At 45.7% G+C, this 13,519-nt stretch overlaps 1 protein-coding gene across 6 annotated transcripts in view; it reads right to left on the bottom strand.

The window, feature by feature from the left end:
* The window catches only part of BCL2L11 (BCL2 like 11), a 94,681-nt gene that overhangs the window by 28,261 nt on the left and 52,901 nt on the right, over nucleotides 1–13,519 (bottom strand). For 2 of the 6 annotated variants that reach the window (XM_077925492.1, XM_028724931.2), the window contains exon 3: nucleotides 4,574–4,998. In XM_077925492.1, coding sequence (XP_077781618.1) covers nucleotides 4,574–4,998 — 425 coding nt within the window. The other 4 variants (XM_077925493.1, XM_077925491.1, XM_028724935.2 and 1 more) reach the window with 3 other exon arrangements.

Below are 13,519 nucleotides of genomic sequence, written 5' to 3'. Positions count from 1 at the left end.
AAGAAACTGGTAAGTGACTCTGCCACACCTTCACAAACACATACAAATGGTTCAGCTAGCAGCTCACATTCATGCCCACAGCAAGAAGGAAAAAGGAAGGTAAGGTGGCGGGGAGACAAATGTATGACTTGCAGCATGATATAAGGTTCCAGATGGATAGACATTATAGAAGTTGCAGAAGCAAGGTAGATCTAGCAACTCCAAGAACATTCACCACAGGCAGTTGGGATCATAGCCTTTTGATGTGCATAGGAGACTGGGCATATTCTCGCCTCCTACTCTATTCTAAGTACAGTGGTACCTCGGGTTAAGAACTTAATTCGTTCTGGAGGTCTGTTCTTAACCTGAAACTGTTCTTAACCTGAAGCACCACTTTAGCTAATGGGCCTCCCACTGCCGCCGCGCCGCCGGAGCACAATTTCTGTTCTCATCCTGAAGCAAAGTTCTTAACCCGAGGTACTATTTCTGGGTTAGCGGAGTCTGTAACCTGAAGCGTATATATCCTGAAGCGTATATAACCCGAGGTACCACTGTACATGTGAAGGAGGCAGAAGCGGCACCAAAGAAGAACTTAATCTCCCTTGGTAGTCTTCACTTACCAATGAAGGACTGTGCTAATGTATCAGCACAATAGCAGCAGCAGCAGCAGCAGCATAAATCTATTGCTTGCAAAAAGGAATGCAGGAACTATAAACTCTTTTGCTCAGGACAAGATTCATGCAGCAATCACATTTATACTAACAGAGGTATACATTCCATTGGCTCCTTAGGTCTGTGCAACATGTGCAGGATTGTGCTACAATACCACTGATATATAAGCTGAACACATCTGTGTAGTGATCAAATATCAGCCAAGTCACCAGGAATACCAGGTGGCATCTCTGGGTAGCTGCTCCAGGACTCTGGAATTCTTTTCCCTCAGGAGGCTGTTAAATCCTCCTGTCCATCTGCCACAAAAATGTTCAGACTTTTGGGCTGGGTTGCCATTTAGGAGGAGAGGTTAAGCAGGTAATCCATATATTATAAAACTAATGTTTTGACATTTTCATCACTTGCAGTCACATTCCCTGGTTCCTCAATATATATAGAAATAAAATCTAAATAAATAAGAAGTCCAGAGTAGCACCCATTTCTGGTAAAACTGTTTACTTAAACAATGACGCCATCTACCCTCCCAATGTTCCAAGCAAGGTGGGCTCCCTCTCCTCAAATTGCCGCTGCTGGGCTTCTCAGGAACCACACTGCCCTGAAAGGAGGAGAGATCTAGCTTTCAAAAAAGTTCTCCATAACAGCATCGCTTTGCTGTTCTATTGTATAGTTTTAGTTGATGCTTTTTGCTTTCATGCTTTTATGTAAAAACGTTTTGTGAAGTTCGGATGAAAGACAGTATATAAATTCCTTAAAATAAACACCAGAGATATGCTGCTAGAAGTATTGTTTATTTACATGCTTGCCTTCCAATAGTGTACAAAGTCCCTTTTCACATCTTAACTTCATTCTTTCCTAGGCTTACCACCTCTCCCCACCCAACCCTGCAGCTTCTCTGTACAGTATTTAAACAGCTACGGATGGAGATTAAACAAGTCAGCTCTCCCCCACCACTTGATCTCCAAACTAGGGAAAGAAGCATTGTTCCTCTGTTGAATTTCTACCCATCATACAGCTGTTAACAAAGCCTCTTATGTTGTGCAGAAATGGTAACAACTATTCTGTACAGTTCAGCAGCAATTTTATAAAACAAGTTACAAGCAGATTGCACACAAATTCTGCTTTATCGTAGAACTGGACTTCAATGATCACATAGTCCAATCCCCTACAATGCAAGTATCTCAACTAAAACCTCCACGACAGATGACCATGCAACCTCTACTTAAAAACCTTCAATGAAGGAGAATCCACCACCTTTATTAATGTCATCACCTTATCACCTAATCAATAGGCTGCATAGGTATTTTCCCAAGTGTGTTGAATGTTCTACATTTCCAGCTAAGCCGGAAAATTAAGCTCCAATACGTTTTAAAATATCAAAGCAGTAAGAGGCTATAGCAAACAAGGGATTTTTCTCCTTTCTAGATTCTGATTGGTGGAAGTTTCAGGAAGTGCCTTCAGTTTCCATGGTAAAAATGGGAAGATAAACATGCCTGCAATATTGAGCTAAACCATTTTAAAAGGTACATACGCACTTGGCAGTATACTAACTTAAGAGCATGTCTGTGCTTCAAGCTTTTGATAATCACTGGTTCAATGATGTACAACACAAAATTAGACCACAAAAAGTATCATTAAAAAGGAGCATTTATTCCCCCCACCCCCTGCCAAGCTACCTCAGCACTCAAAAGAAAAAGAAACCCACCATGCTGAAGCATATTGCACAGGATGGACTTAACAGCTTCTGCGGCCCCCCGCCCCTTCCCTCATCTAAGTCAGACAGACATGGGTAACTGGTGGCCTGCCAGATGCTGCTGCACTCCAACTCCCATCATCCCAGACCATTTGGTCATGCTGAAGACCCTCCAAATGGAGGGTCACCCATCCTTGCTTTAAGTGATCTGTACATCCCACTGGGAGAATTTGCACATTTAACACAAAACCGTGAGGATAAGCTATTGTATGCTGCAAGGACAGCAGTTTTTTACTTCCATTGTAGGTTAACCAGTTAGCATTACATCTGAACCCTAAACTGATGTTAAGTTCAACCATAATTGAAAGGGGCATCAAAGGTAACCTAGCCCAACTCCCTGTCATTGCAAGAAGTTCATACCACAGTATCTGAAATGGATGGTTTGAATTTGGCTTGTTCCAGCAAACCATAGTTAATATTAACCAGTTTTTCAGGTTTAGGTGACATGGCAAGCCAGCCTGCGGTTCATCTCAAATGGAAATGAAAGCTTCCAAACTCCTCTTCACAGTTGTGTCAGAGGGGGGAGGGGGCCACAAAGGCTTGAAACTCACCTAGGCTTGTTCAAGGAACACTGAACGACGTCTAAACATTACATCTGAAGCAGCCCATCATCAGTGTGAGGGTTCAAGTTTGTTTCATAGTGAACACTGCAGTCTCTTAATTTTAGACTTGGTTAGACATGGGGCTGCCAATACCAATCGCCTGCACTTTTCAGTATTCACTTATTCCAAATCTTGCAATTTACAGGTAATCTAACCTTTTGAACACCTGAAAACCAGATATGCAGTGAGAAGCCAATTCCAGTCACTGCATGCCTGGCACCAGCAATTGGCCAGAACAGGTCCCAGTGGCCCCTCACTGGTCCAAGCCATTTGCATCACCATTCATGGCCCTCTCCCAGATGCTTTTCAGCAGTGAGTAGTAGTGCTGCCTTTGAACAGGAGCCAAACTTGGCTCCCATCCATGGTGACTGTCCATCATTTTAAGTCATGGAAAATGCAACGCCCTGGCACATAGGTTTATGGCATTATAATTTCACAGATCTGTAATCCACATGGGACACCAGAAGATTCCATTGATCTATAGGCAGAGGAATTGCATTTTGGATAAGTTAAGATGGCAGATGGCCACCATGGATGGAAGCTGGTGTAGCTTCCAGTCAAGAGTGCCACTGCATGTTTTTAAAACAGTGACTAAGAGGTACGGTGGAGGGGCGGGGGCTGATGAGGATGTGCTGGAGGGAGCATTTCCACCACAACTGCAGTCCAGTGAAAGTCTCCCCACCCCACTACTATTTGCTCCAGTAAAAAAGTTTCCATTAGCATCAATGAAAGCTTCACTTCCAGGATCAATACTAAGCAGACAGGAGCAACACTCATCGGGACTGTGCCAGAGGAAACTGTTCCACCCCCTTCCAGCACACCACAGTGCCAATACTGATCACCCCTACTCCATAGTTTTTTTAGTATTGTAAAAACATTCATGTTACAAGTGGCACATTTAGCATCATGTGCAACTTGGCCCTTACTTCTTCCAGAGTAGCCTCACTGAAATTACAGGACTACTCTAAAAGGGTGTAAGAATCATAGTGCCGCTTAATATACAGTAACTTCCTGATTTACTGGAAAATATCCCAGAAAAGCAGTTTCTTTTTTACTTCTTGGCATACTATTCCTATAGCATATATAGGGTGTGTGTAATCCCTAGCATTTATTTAACACTTCAGAGTACTCCAAACATTTTACATACAATTGCCTCAGTAAATTTGTCAAACCACACTGTTATATTATCCCTATACCACAGATAGCATGCCTCTCAGTCCCAGCTACTGGAGAGCACAAGTGGAGAGACTGCTATTTCATCTGTCCTGATTCTGGGCTTCAACAGGCATTTGGTTGGCCACTGTGGGTAACAGCATGCCAGATAGGCAACTGGTCTGACACAGCATGGCTATTCTTGTGTGCTTATGTAATCTGCAAAAGGCTACCTAGCAAGTTCACGGCAAAGGAAAGATCTGAGCTGGTGAACCTCATGGCTCACAGTTCAGTCTCTCAACCACTACACTGCACTAACTGACCCCCTTTCAGAGTTCATATAAGGCCAAACACGCACACAAAAATGCAAGCTTCACTGGCAGGCTGAATTCAGAACACAAGTGGAAGTATTTCTTACCATGGTCTAGCTTACCCATTGCGCTTAGATAATGACTGAAGGCTTGACACGGGGGACTCGGAGTCTGTGTGGCCTTGTCGCAACTCATAGGTGCAGGACTCCTGTCGGTGTCAAAAGAGAAATACCCACTGGAGGATCTGGACAGCAGTGGGGATCTTCTTACAAATATGAACAACGGGGATCTGGTAGCAAACGGACTGGGGCTGGAGGGTGGTGCCAGTGGTCCCTGAGGGCTACTGGGTGATGAAGTGTCCCGCTCGCCCGAATGATTACCTTGGTACACAGTTTGTAAGGAGGTAGGGGCCCCAGGCCGAAGATGCTGAGCTGGCCTTTCAGCAGGCTGCAATTGTCCACCCTCTCTACCGCACTCAGAAGTTAAATCAGAAGATTGTTTTGCCATTGGGCCTTTTATTTGTGTTCTCCCCCTGGAAAATAAGAGGAGAAAGAGAAAGGCAACTGAAATTACACATAATGTTCACCCAAGACTAGGTTAATAGTGGTGGAATTGCAGTGCAATATTAAGAAATACAATACAAATACAAACCACTGTGTGTTTTCCATCCCCTTTTCATGTACAAATTAACCAGCATGCCAGAATTAAAAATAAAAGTGAGCACTGTTGAAGATGTCAACCTGTATTATCCAGTCCAACATCATTCACAAAAAAAGCTTCTCCTGGTCAAAAGAAAAACAAGTACAACAAAAGTTTGAAGACAAAACTTGCTAGCCAGCTGAGCAAGCATTCCAAGTTTGATTGTGGGGGAGGGGGGAGGTGGTTCAACTGGCTAAGAAAAGAAAGAAAAAGGAATATTAACTTGGATCACCAATCCTCTCCAAGTCATTAGACAGGAGGATCAGATACAGTGTTGAAATGTTAAGTGAGCAGTCGATGCCGTGATTGTGCAGGACAGGGAAGTCGGCCAGGCTCTCTCTCCATTGTTCTACTGAATATGCTGATCACAGCAAGTCTGGAAGGTTTGGCAAGAGCAATCAGTTGTAAAAGTGCGTCACAACAATAGCGTTTGTACACTGCAAAGTGCTCCTCCGTTCACTCCTCCCCTCCCCTCATCCTTTCTACGGCTGGTTCGCCACCACCAAATCCTTCTCTCTGCTATAGGGCTAAGAAAAAGACGCAAGGAAACGTTCCACTTCGAAACCTTTCGAGACGCCACGGCGACTCTTATTTACATTTTGTTTCGGTCGATGGCAAAAGGGAACAGCAAGAAACGAACCGCAGTCGGTCACTCCGGCAGGGAGACAAGAGGAGACACCACCACCCGCTCCAACTCACCTTTATTTACTTTCTTTCCAAAATGTCTAGCGTGACTTGACTAAGCGCTCCATCGCTGCCCGATTGAGACGCAACCAACAACAGGTTGAAGAAAAATGTCAATTTAAAGACACGCATACAAAAAGTTGGAAAAACCATCACAAGCACGGAACAAAAAAGTGGGGAGTAGTGGGGGAAATAGCCATGCAAAGGCAAAGCCTGGGAAGGAGCTTTGGGGGGAGGGGAGCAGGAGAGAGGGAGGTGGGGGCAACACCCGCGCTGTGACTTGAAAATAAATTCAACTGCAAGCTCAAGTCGCTTCTCCGCGGTCTGAAGAGTGCTCGCTGGGAAACGACACCGGGCGGCAGCCCGACCGGGAACGTGGAGGACAAATCCCTTCCCGCTATGAAACCCAACAAAGGGAGAGCGAGCTCAAGGCAGGAGAATAACAGACCCAGAGACGGGCACACACACAAAGGGGGAGGGGATAAGAAGAAGGGGTGGAGACACAGGCACGCACACCGAGAGACCCCGGCCCACAAGCCCATCCCACACACACACACACACTCGCAAACGCACCCATCCCCCGGCCGCTACTTACGCTTTATGGCGTCTGAGTCATCCCGAGGCAAACCCGAAACTTCCCCTAGGCTGACCCCGCTCCTCCTCCGCGAAGGCAGAGGCGAAGAGGGCGACGCGCACAAACATATACACACGCCGCGCGGCGGGATAAAAAGCTCTCCGCCGCTGCAGCTGCTGCCGCCGCTCCCGCCGCACGCACAAAACACAGCCAGCCAGGAGGGCACTGCCGCGCTCTGACCGCTTCTCCAAACACAGGGCTAGGCGCCCGCCCAGTCGCCACTGTAAAAACATTCGCCGAGGATTCGAGGCCAATCCGGAGCGGCAGGGCGGTCGCGCTCCGCCCACCTCAGCGCGAGGGTTGTGTTTACAAACTCGGCCAGAGAGCGGGAGGGAGAGGCGCGGGCGCGCGCGCACAGCCTGCCACAACCCTGCTCTGCGCCACGGCCCGCCTCCCTCGCTCCCACTCGTCGCCTCCCTCCCTTCTCGCATGTCCTCAGGAGCTTCCTGGAGCCGCCGCCGCGGCACTGGTGGTGGTGGTGGTGACGATCGAGTCGTAGTTCTGCTGCAAGGAGCAGCAGCAGCCGCTCTTACGCCCTGGCCCGACGACCCACTTTCCACTTTTGTTTTTAAACGGCGGGGGGTGGGGTGGGGAGAACCCTACAAAGAATGTGGAAGGAACACGCGCGCGCGCGCACGCACACACCCGAGAAAACCTGGCAACGCATTTACCGCGGCACCAGTTTTTCGAGGAAGAAAGCTTAAGCTTCGTCAGATGCAAAGCCACGGATGCATCGAGAGGCTGCCCCCACCTCGTCCGAGCTTCACCCAGAAGACTGGACTCCGCCCTGCTTCTGGTTAGCATCCCTACAAACCTACACCCAGAGGCTATTTACTCCCTTAACCGGAGTATCCACGCCCAGTTCTCTCACCCTCAGATCACTGGTTTGAAAAAGAATCTGTTACCAATCCAAGCGCAGGCTCCTCTCGTTCACGGCATGCAATGGCATTTCACCAGCCTTTTCCCTATTTTTTCTTTCCATCCCCCACAACACATTACACACTGTCTCACCCACACCCCATTCATCCTTACAGCTGACACCCTTACCAGATCCTCACACTTAATGGATTGGTGTATTATATATTGTTATTATTTATTAAATTTATATATCACCCTATACCTGCAGGTCTCTCTCTCTCTCTCACTTACACACACACACACACACACACACAAAATTCACCCCAGCATCACACAGCCACACACTATCCTGACCACAAATTCTTGCTCTATTATTAACAGACCTATCCAGACACACACTTTGTCCCCATTGAGTCAGCAATCCACTCATTTCTGCAAACAGGCCCTATTGCAACCACAGCAGTCAACCAGTCTCTTCCCCACCCAAAAATTTCCAGTTGAAATGGCATACCTATCAAACCCACAGAAGACCTTACAGGATGTTCCTTTTCATTCCCTCTACAGCTAGCATCCACATCCTCAGGTTCACCTGGCCTCCATAAATTGTCAATTTCCTCTCCCAACCCAGAGCGGTAGCGGGGGGCATGTTTTTTGCCTGGGTGAAGCCTTCAGAGGGGTGTATTAAGGCTCCCAGCCTGTGTAGTGTGTATGCAAATGTGTATGTAGGGTGCCAAACTGGGTCTTTGACCCAGGTGAAACAAAGCCTACTTTTGCCCAACCCATTTAAGTTCCACACAAGTGTAGCACATGCCTCATTTCTCCCTCCAAAATGCCTTCTCCTGTACATGTAAAGTCCCTCAGTAAGTTAGAGTCACCTCATTCTCCATGCACACACTATGAAGTGCACACAGCACTGCAGATCTGCTCCCACAACGTCCTGTCCTCACCACACAATTCTCACAAAACACCGTCTCCAAGCAGTCATCATGCCTTCTTCAGCCCTTGTACTCCACCAAATGCTTCCAAAGACTCAAATTTGAGTTCTAATATTAACATTCACATTCTTCCACAAAGTAACCCCTATCCATACTCAAATCAACCAGAAAGAACCTTGCAAAAAATGTGTAAAAAAAGAATGTACAGTAGTGCAGCACTGCTCAGTTTTGAGTTTGAGAAATCCTGATTTGACTCTTAGTTATAAACCTTGACTTGTCTCAGGTGAGTCACTAATTCTCAGGCCAACCTACCTCGCAAGATGGTGTTGCTTTAAGGTTCTAGGAAGACGAGTGGGCAGGGATAGAAATGTTAAATATAAAAATAATTCCTTGCAGTAGCACCTTAAAGACCAACTAAGTTAGTTCTTGGTATGAGCTTTCGTGTGCATGCACACTTCTTCAGATACACGAAAGCTCATACCAAGAACTAACTTAGTTGGTCTTTAAGGTGCTACTGCAAGGAATTTTTTTTGTTTTGACTATGGCAGACCAACACGGCTACCCATCTGTAACTGGAAATATAAAAATGACACCCTACACTTGTTTCACAAACTGGAAGCACCAGCAGCAGTGACAATGCAACCAAGTTTTGCATGCCTTATTGGTAAAAGGCCTTTCTTCTTTCTTTTTTTACTGACCTACCTATCCTTGGCTAGCTGCCTGTCCAAACAATCACAGTGCTGATCTTCTATGGGATACTATTAAGTTCTGGTGCCCTCAACCGATTATAACGCAGGCCTTTAAAAAACAACAACCAAGGTTCATTTAGATTGGGTTTTTTTTTTAAAAAAAAGTCAGATTATAAAAAAAATTAAAAATAGTAAGGTTGTAAGCACCTAAGAGGACTGGGGCTAGAGATGAAGTAGCACAGGAGACAGTTGTGCAAGAGCAGAAAAGTGGGGGAAATGATTGTGTGTGCAGTGATGATGCTGGGCAGGGAGTGGGTAATATACCGTACCAAATTATATAACAAGTGGATATAATTAATACCAGATTAAGGTTCTAAAGTAGAGAGAAGGAAGCCGATGCTCTAATTTATGTAGAGAAGGGAATCCATGGTTCTTATTTAGTACATTTATATCCTTCACTCTTTCCATCAAGAAACTAAACTGGACATGTGCCCTCATACCTTGCCCTGGAAGGAACTTTCCACATCCTTGCACACCAACATGGTCCTAAATCCAGCTAGCCACCACCATAGAGCCTGTTCCAAACTTGCACACATGTGTCACCAATAGGGTCCCCTTCCCTCACCCCCACCCATTAGGACCAAATATAAAGTTTCTTCTATTTCTTTAACTGCCTGGCCCTTTCACTTCCGTCACTCTCCACTCAGTATGTCACAATCCTCTTCAATCCTTCTTCCTCCCCAGCACTGAAAAATTCAAATTCAATATTAAAAATACAGTAATAAATGAAATACTTTGTTCCCACCCACCACCACCATTTCCACCCCAAGGCCGGCTTAAAGAAGTGCAAATGCCTTTGAATAAATAACCACACCACCCGTCTTTTCCACACCTCAAAAACCACGACCCATCCTTACTTCAGGAACGCTCCTTTCTCTCACCTTTTGTTCACCTTTCTTCCTCCCCGCCCCTTTTACAGCTTGCCACACTGTTAAATACTTTATTATTATTATTATTATTATTATTATTATTATTATTATTATTATTATTATTATTATTATTATAATATTATTATTATTAATTATTATTTTACAATATATCTCCCGGCGCCGCTCGCCTCGGCGTCACCGGCCTCTGCCCGTTTTTAAACAGCACCAATTTCTTGAGGTGCGTTTTCCTCACGCCCGGCCTTATTTCTAAACGGCCCGCCGGCCCGAGGCGCCAGGAGACCGCGCAGCCGAGTTGAAATGCAGGAGAGGGTACGGTACGAGGTAAGGCTGCCGGCGGCCCTTCTCCTCCTCCTCCGGCATTCTCCCAAGACCGTGGTTAAGGAGAAGACCCGAAGCCGGCCTTTGGGCGCCGCTGGAACTCCCCGCCACTTGCCTGCGGCGGCTGCTGCCTGCCCACGCCGCGCGCGCCTGAAGGGAGGAAAAAGGCGCCTTGGGGCTGCCAGGTCGGCCTCCCGCTCTCGCTCCTGCGCGGGAGGCTTCTTCTGGCGCCAATCACCTGAGGGCGGAGCCGCCCGCGCGCCTGAGGGAGGCCGGAGATATATAGATACAGAAATATATATTGAAGGCAGCCGGCATGCAGAACTGATAAGAAGCCGGCGTTGCGTCGATGACAACAACTTCGCCCGCTGCCAGGCTCGGGAGGAAGTTGGTGGAAGTTAGCGGGAAACTCTTGCACAACAACCCCGCGCGCCGGCTCCACGCAGGGTGGCGGCGGCGGATCTTTCTTTCTTTCTTTCTTTCTTTCTTTCTTTCTTTCTTTCTTTCTTTCTTTCTTTCTTTCCTTCTTTCCTTCCTTCCTTCCTTCCTTCCTTCCTTCCTTCCTTCCTTCCTTCCCTCCCTCAGGCAGTCGGCGCGAACGAGAAGCAGTTCGCTGGTTTCGAAACCAAGCAGAGTTTCGCCGCGGCCCTTTCGCCTCCTGCAGCCAAGAGGAGACCGTGGCAAAGCGCGACTCCTTAAGGTGCCTTTAACAGGGGTGAAGTTTCTCTTTCAAAAGCAAACAGAAACGCCGTTCCGTCTGCCGTCAGGTGCTTTTATTTTTATTTTATTTATTTATTTTATTTTGCATTCTTAACTCTCTCCTCCCAAAGCGCACATAATCTGTTTTAGGGGAAGGAAGGCTGAGATGCGAAGGCAAGCTTGAGTATGAAACCAGAGTGGGTGGTAGTTATTCTGGACTGCTTAATTTGAAACAGAAGGGGGTGTGAGATGTTCAGAAGCCAGAAGCAAGAAGGAGGTTTGGCAAAAACATCTGGAAGATGCTCAGACTCCAAGACAATGGTTTTTAACAGAGCTGACAAGTGCCGGGATTGGCTTGTGGTCCTCCGGATTTTGTTGCTGGCCTGACATTTTTTTCTGCTTGAGGCAAGTGACAAGATGGTCCACCGCTTCCATTTCTTTACAAAAGCTGAGCAAACAGGCCCCGTTTGCTCTCCTTTCAACACTAGGGATGGGGGAGCAACCTCCACCGCATCTGAAGGCAACGTGTTGGATAAAGGCAGAGCTCCCCAACCATTTTGGAAATCCATATTCTCGGCCAAATACCCATTTCCCAGAAGAAAAACTGGTGGTGCTCGGAGCCACCACCCCATCAAAAAAAGAAAAGCAACCCATTGGGTAAAACACCTGCATATAACCCAAATCATAGAAGACAGAGGGAAAGGGGGGGGGACAAACATGGCACCCCTCCAAAAAAACAGGTCATCAAATAAGCATAGCCACTTTAATCCACATTTGGTATCATACTCAATTTGTCATTAACTATATACCATCAACTCTTCAGACTGAACAGATTTTCTATAGGCAGTGATATTTTTCCTAAGTAGTGGGGGCAGTCAAGTGTGATTGCTTATTCACAATAGTCATGTGAAGACCATACCATGTGATATTTCTGAATATGTTTTTTGGCTTCAGAATCAGCTTTTGCGGTCCTGATTAAACTGATGACTTCTAGAACATGGCTCAGGCAGATGGTCCCTTGAGATCCACCCACATCATGCATGCCACTGATACCCGTATGATTCTAACCAGACACATTTCTGTTAATTCCATCCCTTGCTTCACACTCACTGGGGAAAAAAGTCCTCTCGTCTTGAAATCAATTCCGCTGACAATGCTCTACTGTTTGTTCTTCTCACTATGCTACATGGTAGTCACCTACCTCTAGTCACCTACTACCCACCTTGATGATCTCGCTTCACCTATCTACAATCTGTTCCATAATTTGAACATGTATCATGCCGTAACCAGAAGCAAACAACTGGTTCATGAAAGGATAAGACACAGAGATTCCTTTATTAGTAAATGGACAACTTTTCAAAAAAAACATAATGTTTCCAACTGACTTCTGAAGAAGTCTGTTAATCTTTAACAAAATATTTTAGTCAAAAATGTTTAAAACCAAGATAGAGTATCATCTCGAGTATAATAGATGTTGTGCACACTAAATACTGCACTAACAAGACATACTGGATGCAGTTTCCACAAATGATGCTTCTACCTAATAATAATATGAATAACAACTATATATATATATTTTAAAAAAACAGCAATAATTTATAATAATATAATAGTAATTTGTATCTAATTTGAACGGCCTATAGTTTAGAGGTTTAGCTGGTTGAAGGCTGAGGCTATATTTGTTCTTAAACTCGTTTCAGCAGAGCTATGCTTACCTTAGGATATAAAGCAGGATTTAGAACACATTTTCAGAGAGCGCCTTCATCGGCCCCAGCTGCAACAAAACATGTCTTTCCCATATCGGTCTCTACAGCCACACCAGGCGCTGTAACTCTAATGGTTTGACCTCACCCGCAAAGGTGCACTCCTCCTTTGCCTCCCAAGGCAGACGGATACCAACCATACTCCTTAACTTTTGTGAATGTGAATATCACTAGTATGCCTCTAGTAATACCAGTTATTGGGGAACAGAAATTGAAGGCTATGACGGTTGTTGGCCACTGTAATAACAGAATGCGGAACTACATAGACTTTTGGTCTGATCCAGAATCTATGCTTCTTATGTTCCCTCAGGGAGAGCCCATTCTGCCCTTTCCTAGGGAGCTACTGTCCACCTTAGAGAGCAGGCCTACATACTGACTAGAAAACAGAGTGAAGGAGAAATCCTGAGTTATCATGCCACACATCACTTCACCAAATATGGTCCTTGTAGAGTGGAGAAAAGTGAGGAAGGTATTCCACTATATAAAGAGTTGGGGAACAGTACATAAATAATCCATGCCCTTCTTCAGAATGAGACAGTATGAGAGTAAATAATGCTATTTGCTTTTCAAACACAACCTGTATCAAAGTTAATGTACAAACTACAACAGAAATAGACCTGGCGACCACTTTTCAGGCATGTGGAATTGTACGCTGCAACTCTTTGCTATTACCGCTGACCTGTGGCTGTGGAAGGGGGACTCAATATGAATTCTAGAGGTGCAGGCATGTGGGCTAAGATGACATTTATGGAAAACAAAATGGCAGTCATTTCCCCATCTGATGTTCAGAACTTGAAAGATTTCCCATAAGCACCTATATTGCT

This window comes from Podarcis muralis, chromosome 3 (genome assembly GCF_964188315.1).
Source record: "Podarcis muralis chromosome 3, rPodMur119.hap1.1, whole genome shotgun sequence".
Classification (NCBI taxonomy): domain Eukaryota; kingdom Metazoa; phylum Chordata; class Lepidosauria; order Squamata; family Lacertidae; genus Podarcis; species Podarcis muralis.
This window is presented reverse-complemented; position numbering and strand designations above follow the sequence as displayed.